The 16,687-nt window shown below is 34.5% G+C and overlaps 1 protein-coding gene across 1 annotated transcript in view; it reads right to left on the bottom strand.

The window, feature by feature from the left end:
* Positions 1-16,687, bottom strand: part of CadN2 (Cadherin-N2) — a 421,364-nt gene that overhangs the window by 108,193 nt on the left and 296,484 nt on the right. Inside the window, exon 6 of the mRNA XM_073971018.1 lies at positions 12,514-12,651. Coding sequence (XP_073827119.1) covers positions 12,514-12,651 — 138 coding nt within the window. The remainder of the gene's footprint in view (positions 1-12,513; positions 12,652-16,687) is intronic.

Genomic DNA, 16,687 nt, shown 5'->3' with positions numbered 1-16,687 from the left:
GTTTGTAAGGCATTGATTGTATAATGTATTTTTTATCACCTATCTAATAAAAAAATAGAAATAAAATTCCACACTGGGCTTGCATGCAATTTTCGCTATTTAATATTTAAAATCAATTTTAATCAATGATTCTACTCTTCGATTTTCTTGAAATTTTTTTGCATTAAACTTTGATTACACTGTACAACATTTTCAATATACTTTTGTGCAATCAACTAATGCGATTTTTGTGAAAGTAGAGACCAAGTAGTAAAAAACCCTCTTTGGGTTTTGTTTTGTTAGATGGGGTTCGGATTTTATGGCCCTATCTAAACATGGTTAAATATTGACTTTTTAAAGCAAATCGGGGGGCTATGTCTTTGAAACAAATACGAATCTTTCCATGACATCCGCAGCAAACTTGTAGATAAGAACAAGAAGAAAATATTTGGACAAATAATGAACACGAATAAGCTCATTTATTGCGCAAATTTTATAATATATGTAAAAATTCCGTAATTTGTATGTATTTCGAGGTGTATCTCCAAAACGGTTAATTTTTCTTAATATTATCATTGGGAAAAATATTCGCCGAAATATAATACACCACTCTTCAGGACATATCATTGTTGTAAAATGTCTCTATCGCGTTGTTTCCAGCATATTTTTCAAGGACAATTTGATAAATATATCAACAAAGCACACTGGATCCACTTGTATGGAGAAAGTGGCCAAAAATATTTAGAGTATAAAAAATCAAGCCAATGCGCCGGTTACAGCTTTGTGCTGCTGCAAAGAGTGTTTTACGAAACCACGAGCGTAACATCCTCCCCCCTTTCCGCTCTGGAGGGGTTATACGGTAAGAATTGTTTAATGCTGTTAATACAAAATGACATGAACAAAGGTCCCGATTATGATGTAAAAATGTTAATGTACTTGGTCAGATAACAGAGTTATACGTTAATATACATATCCATAGAAACCTATTCTAGGGCAGCTTAAGTCAGCGACCCACCATTTATATTCTGGCACTAGATGGCAGCTGATTTTAATACTTAATAATCTTAACCCATGACCTACTTTGGAAAATTATTCCCGAGGTGGGCACTGGTGGGCATCAAGAATAAAACCTTAGGTCAAATTTAAGTACATGGTCGAATTGGCATTACAAAATACACTAAGAAAATATGCAGCTAACTAGGATTCTACAACACGCTAAAACAGATTTTTTTAATGATCAAAATCCACTATGTACGTTGTCAGATAACAGAGTTATACGTTAATATATCCATAGAAACCTATTCTAGGGCAGCTTAAGTCAGCGACCCACCATTTATATTCTGGCACTAGATGGCAGCTGATTTTAATACTTAATAATCTTAACCCATGACCTACTTTGGAAAATTATTCCCGAGGTGGGCACTGGTGGGCATCAAGAATAAAACCTTAGGTCAAATTTAAGTACATGGTCGAATTGGCATTACAAAATACACTAAGAAAATATGCAGCTAACTAGGATTCCACAACACGCTAAAACAGAATTTTTTAATGATCAAAATCCACTATAATATTTTGCTATACGTATTAGTTTCGCGATATTTTGAATATATTTACTTGCACTCAAAATATAGGTTGTACTCACAACAAATAATATTAGTCAAATATTCCGACTTTTGAAGCAAAACAAAAAACTAAAATATTTTTAAAAAGGTCCATGTCATAGCAGTCAGAGTTGCCAGATGTTGTACCAAAATTTTGACATTAATTTTTTTTTATTTTTGGCCAATGGGTGGATCCACTGTGCAAAGCATTGAAATCTCAAATATGAAAATAAACAGCCTGTGTGAACGTTGTTTAAAATATATTTTGTTGAAATATGATATGAAAATCCACATAAACAACACGAAATAAGTGTTTTACAGATTCAGAATGTTCTGAAGAATTGCTGAGCACATTTAAAAAAAAAAATCCGAAAGGTTACTTGACTCAACTCTCAATAGCTTGACTGTTACTTACCATAATTCCAAATATTATGTGAACTTTCCTATATTTTACCAATTTTGATGCGTTAGGTTCGGTTTTTCCTAGTTCGTTTATTTGACACTTAAGTTCTACTATTTTAATACTACAATATTGCTGAAGACCGCAAAGCTAAATTCTTATTACTTTCTGAGATAAAGCCCGGTTCAACAGAAAAAACGGGTATTTTAGCCCAATATAGATGAGGACATAAAATCCAAACCCTATCTAAAAACACGAAACCCAACTAAGGGATTTGTAGTCTCAATATGTACTTTCAGAAAATGCCCACTAGAAGTTGTTTGCATTTTCAGTGTTGCACAGTGTTAATTATAAATAGACATCGGATTTTGCATATTTGCATATTTTTTAATATTAAAGATACGAAGATTCTGTTTGGACCAAAATTCGTTTCAAAGAAATCTAAATTCAATGGCAGGGTCATATTTCGTATTTATTTTGCATATTTGCATATTTTGCATATGCACAAAATATGCAAAAAATATGCAAAATATGCAAAAAATATGCAAAATATGCAAAAAATATGCAAAATATGCAAAAAATATCCAAAATATGCAAAAAATATGCAAAATATGCAAAATATGCAAAAAAATATGCAGAATATGCAAAATATGCAAACAGATTTTGGCCGAAAATCGTCATAAAAGTCGTAAAATTGTCATTTAAAGTTGGAAAAACCATCAAAAAATACATAACAGTGTTCTAAACTAAGACTGTTGACCGTATAATATCGTTTTTTTCAGCAGATTATTATGTTATTGAGACCATTTACGACAGTGTGGTGTAGGGTATAAAAATATGGTATCGTAATACCATTTTTTTTTTATTATTAAACTATGTAAAAATATAAAATTTGATAAAATATCAAACGTGTTATGTAAAATTCAATATTTTCTTGTTTGTAGCATCTTAATTTAATTTGTAGCATTGGGCTGGTTTTAACTCAAAGGACCAAATCGATCTCGGATTTTTTAGCCGGGGAGCCGCCTAAACCTTTTAGTATTATTAGATTTTAAGATTGCCAAAGTTTGAGCACAATTCAAATATGTTAACACGTGGTACTGGGGCCTCGAAGTTATGAAAATCTTCGACGGCCTATATATGTGGAACGGTTACGCATTTAATTAAAATCTATTCTGTTCTTAACACTTCTTGCTGAACAACAATGTACGTAAGTGTTACTGAATTCGAATTATTAAACCCAATGTCCCGAAAAAATTACTTAGGGCAAAAATGGAGTCTATGAAAAAAAACAACTTTTTTCTTCATATATTATCAAATTTTAGCGAATGAAAACGAATATATTTTACTTTATTTGAAAATGTTGCCTATTAGGGCGAAGATCTATTTTAATATCCATTTTAATTCATTTCTCGTTGGAGTCGAGCTTAATGACCGATGATGTTTGCAAGTGAAAAAGGAAAGCCGAAGATTCGAACCCTCACAACGACCATTATGTGACATGGTTCGCCTTTTGTAGAGACTCATCACACATATCGGCCGTGGAATGGCATCGCTATCCATCAAACATTTCCTTTTTATACCCTCAGCCTTTAGGCTAAAGAGGGTATTTACACTTTGATACGACCAAAAATGTGCCTCATCGAAATAATGGTTTTAGACCCCAAGTATGTTTGTACGATATCCGTTTCAGACAATTTTGAGTAGATCTAGCAATGTCCGTCCGTCTGTCTGTCTGTCTGTCTGTCTGTCCGTCTGTCTGTCTGGCTGGCTGGTGCGCACGATAACTCTCGAACGGATCAATTGATTCGGTTCAAATTTTGGGTATCGAAATATTTTGTCCAGATTCGATTTAAGTTCGAAGATGGGCCATATAGGCCCACTCCTTCAGGTATCTCCCCCACAAATGTTCAAAAATTGTCGCAAAACTTGTGCGCACGATAACTCTTGTAGGGAATAACCGATTTGGCCCATACTTTACACATCGTGTAATTTCTACCAAACTTAGATGAGGTTCCAATATGGACTCAAACGGTCCACTCCTTCGGGTACCTCCCACACAAAATTTCGGAAAAGTTCAGTTTAGGACCTGGTCTCGAATCGCTTCGATTTTTATTTACGCAAGTTGTATTCGCTGTCCTCTATACGACGCTGTAAATTTCATTAGGGGCAAGTCCATACTTCCTGAGAAAATAGCCTGAAAGTTACAAAAAAACCCTATGACACCGTGTGTAGTGGTTGTAGCGCAAGATAACTCTCGAACGGATCTGCCGATTCGGTCCAAAATTTGGCTTTCGTAATATTTTGTCCAAACTTAGTTCAAGTTCAAAGATGGATTATATCGGTCCACTCCTTCCGGTACCTCCCCTACAAAAGTTCGAAAATGTTCGGAAAATTTGCGCGTACGATACCTCTTGAAGGGAGTAACCGATTTGGTCCATACTTTGCACATTATGAAATTTCTACCAGACTTAGATGAGGTTCCAATATGGACTCAATCGGTAAACTCCTTCGAGTACCTCCCACACAAAATTTCGGAAAAGTTTAGTTTAGGACCTGCTCTCGAATCGCCTTGGTTTTTGTTGTAACATCTTGTATTCACTGTCCCCTATACAAAGGTACAAGTTTTTTCAGGGGCAAGTCCATACTCCCTGAAAAATTAGCCTGAAAGTTGAAAAACAAACCCTATGACACCATGTTTATGGGTGGAAGCGCAAGATTATTCTCGAACGGATATGCCGATTCCGGCCAAAATTTGGCCTTCGATATATTGTTTCCAAACTTAGTTTAAGTTCGTAGATAAGCAATATCGGTCCCCTCCTTCAGGTACCTACCCGACAAATGTTCAAAAATATTCAGAAAAAATGTGCGCACGATAACTCTTGATGGAAGTGACCGATTTGGTCCATACTTTACACATTCTCATAATATCTACCAGATATAGATCAGGTTCGAATATAGACTATATTTGTCCACTCCATCCCGTACCTTCCACACAAAATTTTGGATAAGTTCACTTTAAGACCTGCTATTGAATCACTTTGATTTTTGTTGAAGCAACTTACATTCGCAAGTCCATACTTCTTGAGAAAACAGCCCGAAGGGTGTAAAAACCCCCTATGGCACCCCCATGGTCTATGTCGGTCCATTCCTTTAATTACCTTTTCCGCAAAATGTTTGAACTTTAATCTTAATCAACATTTTTGCCGGTTCATACGACCAAAATTTTGAAACCCCCTAAATACATAATTTTTTGTCAAAAAAGTGTTTCAATTTGCACAGGCTGAGGGTATATCTCTGTCGGCAAAGCCGACTGATACTTTTTTACTTGTTTAAATGCAATTTTGTTTTTACAAAGATGGACATTTGTACATTCATTGTATGGCTTCAATGACAAACGCTTACATTTTGTTCATACATATTTTAACTTACTTATGCCCGTAATTTCACCTATTAGTTATCTTTGCCTACGCGTTTGAATTAAATTGTGAAATGATGTGGTAATATTGGTGATTTTCATTCATTATTTCGCAAAATTATTGCCACATAGAAGTGTTTTACAACTTTTAACACATTGGCAACGATTAACCAGGTAAAATCCTTGGTGTAAGTAACACGGCCGTTTTTGACTCAGTAATTATACCTATGCGTTGAAATTATAAAATGTTGCTTACACGGGATATATCTGTGAACATGAAGGGACTGACATAATGTGGTTTTGGAGCCATCTGATGACAATTTGGTGATAAATTCGACTCCTTGCTATGTCGCTCACAATTTTCAAGTTATTTACCATCCTTTACCCCTCCTGGTAATTGATGTTCTGTGGTCAAGTTTCAGAATCTTTTTCAAGAAATTCGGAGTTAAAGTTTAGTCTCTTGAACAACAATTAAGTCTCACTTGTAATTATGCCTGGTAAACCTTTTTCTAGGAATTTCGGCAGTTGATGTTTGTAAATTTGGATCGATTATTTCTGGAGAAATTTCTATCTTTGCTTTGTTAAGATTTTTGTCGGCCTCTTGTTCTTGGGAAGTGGGTTGGGCAGTAGTTTTAAAACACTCTCGCCTACTTCGATCTTGGATTTGTCAATCGCAGACTACTCTTATAGGAATCGCTTGAATATGTTTGGTTGATGTCCGGATGTGCTTCCAAACTTGCAGTCAAAAATTCCTCTTAACAATTTTCTAACAAGTTTGTACGGTGGTACAGAAGCTCTCTAATATCTGCTCGAGCTCTTGGACCCCGTGACTCCCAAGAGCTACTGTCAGTTTCAGGAACGCATACGCTTTACCCCCATGTGATACCAGAACAGCATCCCGTTTTTTCTTCTCTGTTTTGAGAATATCTGGTAATAGTTTTCCATGCCAGTGCACACAAATAGCCTCGTTCCTTGAAGCTGTTGAGTTTATTTTTCACGGTTTATTCTCCTCTGTTCACGGATAAAGCTTCTAGAGATTTTATATTTGTAGGGATCCTCTCCGATAGCTTCTACTGTAGCCATAATGATACTAGTGACGTTCCTATACACCTTACAGGGGTCCAGCACCAATGACAATTGCATAGTTACGATTTTCTTGAAGCCACGCTTGATTGTTTTCGGGACAGATGGTTCTTCAGATTCTACGATACGTTTAGCATAAAAACAAGAGCTAGACCTCATTGAAAATCTATTGAAATACGAAAACATAGACAAACAAGTATCAGAAAAAGGAAAAAGCAAAATAATAAATCACCTGTGATCTTAGTCCTGAACTTGTTGGCTTGGCATTGTTTGATCCAACGGTGCAAAACGCCGTAAAGAGCCAAAATGCAACAAAAATCTTAACAGAGCAAAGATTCAAATTTCTTCAGAAATATTCGATCCAAACTTCCAAAAGAGCAACTGCCGAAAATCCTAGAAAAAGATCTGGCATACTTCTTGTTGTTCAAGAGATTAAACATTAACTCCGAATTTCCAGGAGGCGCAAAGTATGGTAAACAACTTGAAAGTTGCGAACTACATAGCAGAGCGTTCTTCAAGTAGTCAGCTGTACCCAGATAGCTCCAAAACCACATGATGTCTGACTCTTGAATAAATTTAATTTAGAACAAAATGTCAAAGACATTTGTTTTCATTCCAAAAATTGATAAAAATGAAGAAAAGGTTTTTAATAGTCTCCATTTTCGCACAAAGGCGTACCTAGTCACGTTTTTCGGGACATTGCCTTTATTATCTCGAATTCTGTAATATTTACGTAGTTTGTTGTTCAGCAAGAAATGTTAAGAACAGAATGGTCTTTAATTTAGTGCTTAATATGGACAAAAACCATTTAACCATTCCAGAGAAATGGGTCGCCGAAATCGCTAAATAGCCAAAAAAAATCGAGATTTTCATAACGTCAGGGCCCCAGTGGCACATGTTAACATATTCCAATTGTGCTCAAACTTTGACAGTCTTAAAATCTGACCCAACTAAAAACTTTATGTGGTTTCGGCCTTAAAAAATTTGTTCCCTTTGAACAATAACCAGCCCAACGCTACAAATTATTACAAAGAAAGTATTGAATTTTACATAGAGCGTTTGATATTCTATAAAATTTTATATTTTTGCATAGTTTAATAATAAAAAAATTGTATTACAATACCATACTTTTATACCCTACACCACACTGTTGTAAATGGTCTCAATAACATAATAATCTGCTGAAAAAAACGATGTTATACGGTCAACAGTCTTAGTTTAGAAGAGTGTTATGTATTTTTTGATGGTTTTTTCAACTTTAATTGACAATTTTTCGACTTTTATGACGATTTTCAGCCAAAAACTGTTTGCATATTTTTTGCATATTCTGCATATTTTTTGCATATTTTGCATATTTTTTGCATATTTTGCATATTTTTTGCATATTTTGCATTTTTTTGCATATTTTGCATATTTTTTGACATTTTTTTTGCATATTTTTTGCATATAGTTTGCATATTTTTTGCATATTTTTTGCATATTTTTTGCATGTTTTTGATATGACCCCAAATATCGAAAAATTGACCCTTAAAACGCCTAGATCCAAAATTTGAGTCCAATCGGATGAGAAATAAAAAACATGCAAAAATCCGATGTCTAATTATAAATATATATATTTGAATTTCAAAACCTCTTTCGTATTTAAATAATCATCTTCTGAAGAAAATAACACTTTAATATTTGCTAGTATTTTGGCTCTGTCATGTAATTCCCGAGCAGTAGTTATTTGATAATCAGTTTAGTTAGTTTATTGTCCGGCTGGTGCAATAATTGCTAATCAATTTTCAAAATCGAAAAATAACTAAATTTTTTACGATGTTTAAGATAAATTCCAAAAGCAAACAACAAAACAAATTTTTAAAAATTATTTGTTTTAATTTTTTGGTAAAATGACAAATGTTCAGTATTGGTATAAAGGAAAAATTCTATTGACAAATATTAAAAAATTAAGAAAAAATAGTAAGTATTCGAATCCCACTACCAATTGGGACTTAACATTTTTGTAATTCATAGTAGTTTAATACCAAAAAAATTCAAGAAAATCAGAGAGTAAAATCATTGATAAAAATTGATTTTAAACATTAAGTCGCAAAAATTGTATCCAAGAACACCGTGCAGAATGCTTTCTACTTTTTATTAGATAGCCGATAAAAAAATATAAAAAATACAAAAAACGATTTTTTGGTCCAAACAAAGAAGTTATGAGTATTTCTATGCATATAGTTTTTACAGAATCTGAATCGTCCAAGGCGAGATATCTGTGGAAACTTTTGTAAAAAAAAAAATCTAAAAATATACTAAAATCTTTTCTGATGAGCAGCATCACCACAGCAAACAATAAAGGAACTCAAAAACTTCATCACCACAGCATCACCACAGCAAACAATAAAGGAACTCAAAAACTTCATTCTTTCCCAATTTGGAATAACTTGTTTTTATACCTTCCTCCATGGTATAGAGGGTATATTAAGTTTGTTTTTCCGTTTGTAAGGCATTGAAATAGTCATTTGAAACCATGTAAAGTAAATTCTTGCTCAGGAGAAAATTCTGAGTCGATATAGCCATGTCCGTCTGTTCGTCCGTTGTAATCACTCTAGCGTCCGCAATAATTGAGCTAGAACGCTATGTTTTTACACCCGAGTGTATTTTCTCCATAGGCAAGTCAATTTCGAAAATGGGTTATGTCGACCCCCGTTTTGGTATAACCCCATATAATCACCTGATTTTTGGTATTTTGAGTATTTTCTTATTTCGGTATTTTTTTTTGCCAAACTACCTGCAATTTAACATTTGAAGTTCCCAGAGGTCACAAAATATCTCCACCAAAAATGTTCAACATAGATTCATGCCTCGGTATAGCCCCCATATAACTGTATCTCCGATTTTTCGTAGTTTGAGGGTTTCAGCTAAATTTTTTGGTTGAACTACCTTAATTTACAAAAAATTTCAACATAGGTCCATGCTTGGGTATAATCCCCATATCCCGATTTTCGGTATTTTGAGGGGTTTAGCAACATTTTTTGACTGAACTACCTGGAATTTGACGCTTGAGGTTCCCAAAGGCCACAACATATCTCCACCAAAACTTGTCAACATAGCTTCATGTTTCTGTATAGCCCCAATATAAAGGTACCTACCTATTTTCGGTGTTTTGAGGGTTTTTGAAAAATTGTTTGACTGAACTACCTGACGTTTTAAGGATTTTAGCAAAAATTTTCGGCCTAACTACCCGTTATTTAAACTAAAAATTTTTAGCACAGGCGAATGTTTCGATATAGCCTCCGTATAGCTGTACCTGCCGATTTTTGGTATTTTGAGGGTTTAGCAAAATTTTGATTTGAAGCTTCCAGTTGTCAGAAAACTACTCTTCCAAAAATGTTCAACATAGGTCCATGTTTCGGTATAGCACCCATATAACGGTACTTCTCGGTTTTCAGTATTTTAAGGGTTTTGACAATATTTTTTTTTATCGAACTACCTGTAATTATACGTGTGAGGTTCTCAGATTACAAAAATTCTACAACAAAAATTGCCAACATAGGACCGCGTTTTGGCATATGCCCCTTATAACGGTACATACCGATTTTCGGTATTTTGACGATTTTAACTATTTTTTGACAGAAGTACGTGCAATTTAAGATTGGAGGCTACTACTTATCACTAAACTACTCTATCAAAAATCTTCAACATATCGCTCATTTACTCAAAGAGTGCCACATTTCAAAAAATCGAGTTTCGAGAAAAACGGATTTTAAGTTGACGATTGAAATTTGACTTCCCAACTTAAAAAGATTATTACACACAAACTAAAATAACTACATGGACCATATTTCGTAAACAGCTTGCCAGATATCACTGCTAAATTTCTGTGCTAGATCAAGCATGATTTGAATTGTTTTAGTGCTTCATAAATTGAAAAAACTTTTTTGTTGTATAATGCTAAACTCGTAGAAAATGAGCTGTAACTCGTAGAGTTTTAGGGATATCAACACGAAAATTTGACACGAGATAAAGTAGAAGTCGCAGAAAAAATAGAAATTGCTATCTCAGAAAACGCATTTTTTGAGTTATGCCACTCTTTGAGTAAATGAGGAATTTTTTTACTGTACTACCTGGAATTTGGCACTTGAGATTCGAAGGAAACAAAATATCTCCACCAAAACTGTTCAACAAAGGTCCATGTTTCAGTATATCAACCTCCCTTAGTCAACCTCCCTATTTTCGGTATTTTGATGATTTGTTCTTTTTTCTTAGACCGATAATATTAACTTAGGACCATATTTTGATATAGCCCCAATAAAACGGCACCTCCCTATTTTCGGTATTTTGCGGATTTTAGCAAAACTCTTTGACCGAACTACCTGTACTTTGATGTTGAAGTGAACAAGATGTCAAAAAACATCTCTATCAAAAATTTTCAACATAGATCCATGTTTTGATGTAGCTCCCATAGAACGGAACCTCCCGATTTTCGGTATTTTGAGGATTTTAGCTACCTTTTTTGATCGAACTACCTGTAATTTGACGTTTGAGGTTCCCAGACGTCACAAAATATCTCCACCAAAAATTATCAACATAGGTCCATGCCTCGGTGCGGCCCTCACATAACAGTACCTCCCGATTTTCGGTATTTTTAGGGGTTTTGCAACATTTTTTGACTGAACTACCTGGAATTTTACGCTTGAGGTTCCCAAAGACCACAAAATATCTTCACCAAAATTTGTCAACATTGGTCCATGCCTTGGTATATCCCTTATATAAGGGTACCTCCTGCTTTTCGGTATTTTGAGGGGTTTGGAATTTTTTACTGTACTACCTGGAATTTGACACTTGAGATTCGAAGGAAACAAAATATCTGCACCAAAACTGTTTAACAAAGGTCCATGTTTCAGTATATCAACCTCCCTTAGTCAACCTCCCTATTTTCGGTATTTTGATGATTTTTTCTTTTTTCTTAGACCGAACTACCTGCAGCTTTGCATTCAAGGTTCCCAAAGCTAACAGAATATCTCCACCAGTAATATTAACTTAGGACCATATTTTGATATAGCCCAATAAAACGGCACTTCCCTATTTTCGGTATTTTGCGGATTTTAGCAAAACTCTTTGACCGAACTACCTGTACTTTGATGTTGAAGGTAACAAGATGTCAAAAAACATCTCTATCAAAAATTTTCAACATAGATCCATGTTTTGATGTAGCTCCCATAGAACGGAACCTCCCGATTTTCGGTATTTTGAGGATTTTAGCTACCTTTTTTGACAGAAGTACCTGCAAGTTGACGTTTGAGGCTCCCAGTTGTCCCCCGTATAACGGTACCTCCCGTTGTTCCGTATTTGAAGGATTTTAAATAGTTTTTTACCAAACTACCAGTTAATTGACATTTTAGGTTCCCAGTGGCCAAAAACTTCCCCACCAAAAATTGTCAACACCTAGTAGTTCCTGTGGTTTTGATTACAACATTTTAATCTGTTTCTTGAGAAAACGGTATAATTACAAAACACAACCATTTATTTCACATTCCCTCTATATCTACATATTAATGCAGTCAACATAAATATTAATGTTGAGAAATTATTTCGTTTTTGATAGAAGTAATCGTTACATTAACCTATTCAAGATTAAATGGAACAAAGACAAAATTAAATATACCACCACCTGTCTGGGCATAAAAAATGTTTAACATTTTCAAATATTTATTGGGACTGCTGTTATAAAAATTTGAATTAGAAGTGTAGATATTAACATAGAGAATGTTTTAAAGCATTTTTAGCTCGAAAGATATTGTACCTATACATATATTTAAAAAACTTTCTTTATTTTCGAATATATGCAGGCTGTTTTATTGACACTATTTGCCCACTATACATACAAACATACAATTTTCTTAAAACAAATGAGTAGTTAAAGGTTGTTGTGTAAACAACCTGGATTCCATTTATATTTTTTAAGTCTCTGCATTCCATTTTCAGGTATTTGAGAATTAAAATTTGCAATTATTTTTTTCCTTTTTTCTTTCAGTTACACTTACCTTTAGTACAAAAATATCGCCTGTTGTGCGATTTATATCAAATTTACTATTTGCTGTGTTATCAGGATCAATACCCTGACCGGTGAGAAAATATACAATATTTATGGGTCTATCTACATCGCCATCGGTGGCAGTAACCTGCAAAAGAGGAGAGAAGGAAAAATGTGAAATGAAAAACATACCTCTTTTTGGCAATAATGCATTTTAATTAAAACATTGAATATAAATCACAGCGACACAAGCATTTAACTGAGAGGAGATATGATAACGAATTCCATTCGTAACGAAAAAAAACAGGGACTAAATTCAATATAATAAATAATATATAAAATATATTATTTGCTTAAAATAAAATGCAATATTTACTTTTTGTACACTATTTTATTTAATAAAATATTTTCCATAATATATTACAAAATATAATTTTTTTGTTGGACTTAAGCCATGTGTGCCCTTACCAATCGTCAACATTGTTTTTTTGAGAACACTTTGCAGTGATATTTGTGTGACTTTCAACAGCGACATGTGGTAATATACGTTTCATTTATTTCTTCGTCGTTTTATTTTTTTACTTTTTCCCTCCTCCGTATGCATGCTTAATCCATGCTTATTGCCAGTCACAATTACATTAATATTCACATTTATATCCACATACCGGATGTTGTTGCTGGTGGTGTTGGTGGTAGTGTGGCAAATAAAAAACATTTTATTTTCATTGAAAAGACCAGTAAAATATTTGTTAATTTTTTTAAGTTTAAAAAAACAAATATTTTCTCTTGTTTTCAGTAAAATTTATGACTGACTTTTACGGCTATAAAACCAGAAGAACCACAAGAGTACACATACAGACACAACAAATGTCAAAAAACACACTTCCACTTAAGCTGAATAAAGTGTATCGTGATTACTGTATTTCGTTCGTTCACTTATTACCACAAATGCATGAATTCATTCGAAATTGAGTGTTTTTATATATCGTAAGAATACTCCCACATGGATGGGAAAAATAAATTTACATTGTTTCACTAAAAATTTTGTTAAAAAACACAAGTCATGGAGTTGTAAAATTGAATTTATTGTTTTTATTTTAATTTAACGGTGCTGTTTTTTATTTTAATTTTCATAGAAACCAGTTAACACAAGAAGCAATTAATTTCCAACAAGCTTTGGTGGGGAATTAAAATGAATTTTCAATTGAAATATTATTTCTAAGAGAATTTGTTCGATTGCAATGTATTAAGCATTTTTTCCTAGAAGTTTCATAATTTTCAATTTTTTTTACTAACGCCTACATGCAAAAGTCGCCTTTCTATTCGGTATAAAGTAAATAAAAGGGCAGGAGTGAAAACCCACGTATAAAAGGTAAAATTATAGTTGCTTCTCTAAATTGTCCTCTATTACTTAGTTGGCCCTCAAGGGAACATTTGTCGTTTAAGCCGAACTATGAAAAGATTTCCATTCTCTCTGTTTGTTGTTTTACTTTCTAATTTGGAATATCGTGTTTTTCGATCTCGTCTTCGACTTGTGTTCTCCATCACAACCGTGATATGGCCCGTATTTATAGAACTTATGTTTAAATGTATTTTTAACTATGCCGATGTCTTTGTAGAACAGATACAGCTCTTGGTCCTTACGACGTTGATATTCACAGTCAAGGCTTATTGACCCGTACATCTTTCGAAGAATTTTTTTCTCAAACACATCTGCTTGCCAAGTACCCAGGCTTCGAAACCATACATTAGCACGTGTAGTATTAGTGTTTTGTTTCACCAGATGTGGGTTTGCTCTTCAACTGCGTACTTAATCCGAACTAGCATTTGTTGGCTAACATTATTTTTCTTCTTTTTTATACCCTCCACCATAACTAACTACTCGAAATAATCATTGTAGACCCCACAAACTATATATATTCTTGATCAGCGTGCAATTCTACTTCGATAAAGCCACGTCCGTCCTTCTGTGGAAATCACTCTAGCGTCCGAACGGATTGAAGTAGGTGGATGAAATTTCTGTAAAACCTATTATGTATATGCACGTAGGACTTTTGGTATTGAAAGCGGGCTATTTAGGTCCACGTTTTCGTATAGCCCCCATACAAAGTGACGAGTGACGCGTCGTCGTTTTAAAGAATTTTTAAGATATTTTTACGACCGATTTTTTTATTTTGTGTCTCCAGAGGCTAAAAAACATTTCTACCAAAGTTTGTTAATATAACACCACGTTTTGGTATAGCCTCATATAACGCACCATATATAGTATGATATTTAGTCTTCGTTGGGGTATAAAACATTCCCGCAGAAATTTGTAGGTATAGGTCCACGCCTATATATAACCCCCATAGAACGGTTCCTCCCGATTTTCGGTATTTTGAAGGTTGTGGCCACATTAATCCACCGAAATGGCTGAAATTTGGTATTTGGCCTTCATTTGGGGTACTAAACTTTCCATATGAAATTTGTTGGTATAGGTTCATGCCTTTATGTAGCCCCCAAAGCACTTATATCCCGATTTTCGCTGTTTTGAAGGTTGTGGCCTCAATATTTTTCAGAAATGGCTGATATTTGGCATTCAGTCTCTGTTGGGGCTATAGAACTTTCCTCCCGGAAACTTGTCGGCACAGGTCCACTCCTTAGTATAGCCCCCTTAGAACGGTAAATTCCTATTTTCGGTATTTCGAAGGTTGTGGCCACCGAAATGGCTGAAATTTGGTATTTGGTCTCCATTTGGGGTATTTAACGCATATGAAATGTGTCAGTATAGGTCCACGCCTTCATATATGTATCTCCCATAGAACGGGACCGCCCGATTTTCGGCATTTTGAATGTTTTAGCCTTTTTATTCCACCGAAGTGGCTGAAATTTGGTATTAGTCTTTTTCTGGGCTACAAAAATTTCCTTCAGAAATTTGTCTGTATACGTCCACGTTTCGATGTACCCCCATAGAACGATATATCCGAATTTTCGGTATATTGTCGGTAAAGATCCATGTCTTCATATAGCTTCCATAGAACGGTACCTCCGGATTTTCGGTATTTTGAAGTATCCAATCGAAATGACTGACATTTGGTAGTTAGTCTTCGTTCCCCACTGAAATAGCTAGTTGAGTGGAAAATGTTGTGGCTGAGATTGGGGTTTACCGATTGTCCAATTGTGTCTGTTCGTACTTTATTTACAATGTTTAATCGCAACAAGTTCGAGGTCAAAGTCGATGCTTGCTCCTAGGAACGATCGTACATCCTAAAAGTTCGATGAATTCCTTCCATCCATCACCATTCTTTAAATTTTTTTTGTTCCATGAATGCCTTCCATCAATCACCATTTTTTAATTTTTTTTGTGATAGCAAGTTGCCCGTATGAATATCGAGATACTTAAATCTTGTGTTGCTTATTACCATGAGCATCATTCATAATTGTCAGAAGTTTCACTGTGGTTACTGCATTTTCCGACTGGCGGGCCAAATAAATTATTATTTCTAATGTACAGTACAATGGTCATATGTTTTTTCTAAGCACTCTAAAATATATCTTTAATCTGTAGCAACTCTTTCATTCACTGGGGTGAAGGTGCAGACCACATGTTTTGAATTCCCACTTACTACAAATCTGCAACCGAACTGATGCTTTATGGCAGGCCAGCTATAAAACAGTGCGCCACCATTAGGTGTCATTGTGGCGATAATATAAGCTTTGTACTTACCAAGGAAATCCGCCACTATTCAATCTGAACCTACTTTATAAAGAGTCCGGACGTACAGTCCAACGTTAGCGGGGGACTTCAACTTTAGAGAAGTTTTTATACCCTCCACCATAGTATGGAGGCTAAATTAAGTTGGTTTTTCTGTTTGTAACATATCGAACTAATAAATTACGACCATATAAAGTATATACAGTCGAACCACGATTATCCGTGAATCGATTATTCGGGAACCTCCATTATCCGGGATAGAAAAGTAATGTTGGTCTTTTGTCATCATTTCTATTATTAATTATAAACTCCATTATCAGGAAGTAAAATCACACCTTCAAATTAATTTGATTAAGCAAACGAAATGTAAACAAAAGGAAAATGGAAATTCTCTCTTTTCACACAATTCGTGTATTTATGGTATCACAAAAACCTTGGGACAAAATGAACTCAGACGAACCTTTTGACGGTGATATTCTGTAACCTTCTA

This window comes from Musca autumnalis, unplaced genomic scaffold (assembly GCF_047663935.1).
Source record: "Musca autumnalis isolate F117 unplaced genomic scaffold, ASM4766393v1 scaffold_2, whole genome shotgun sequence".
Lineage (NCBI taxonomy): Eukaryota > Metazoa > Arthropoda > Insecta > Diptera > Muscidae > Musca > Musca autumnalis.
This window is presented reverse-complemented; position numbering and strand designations above follow the sequence as displayed.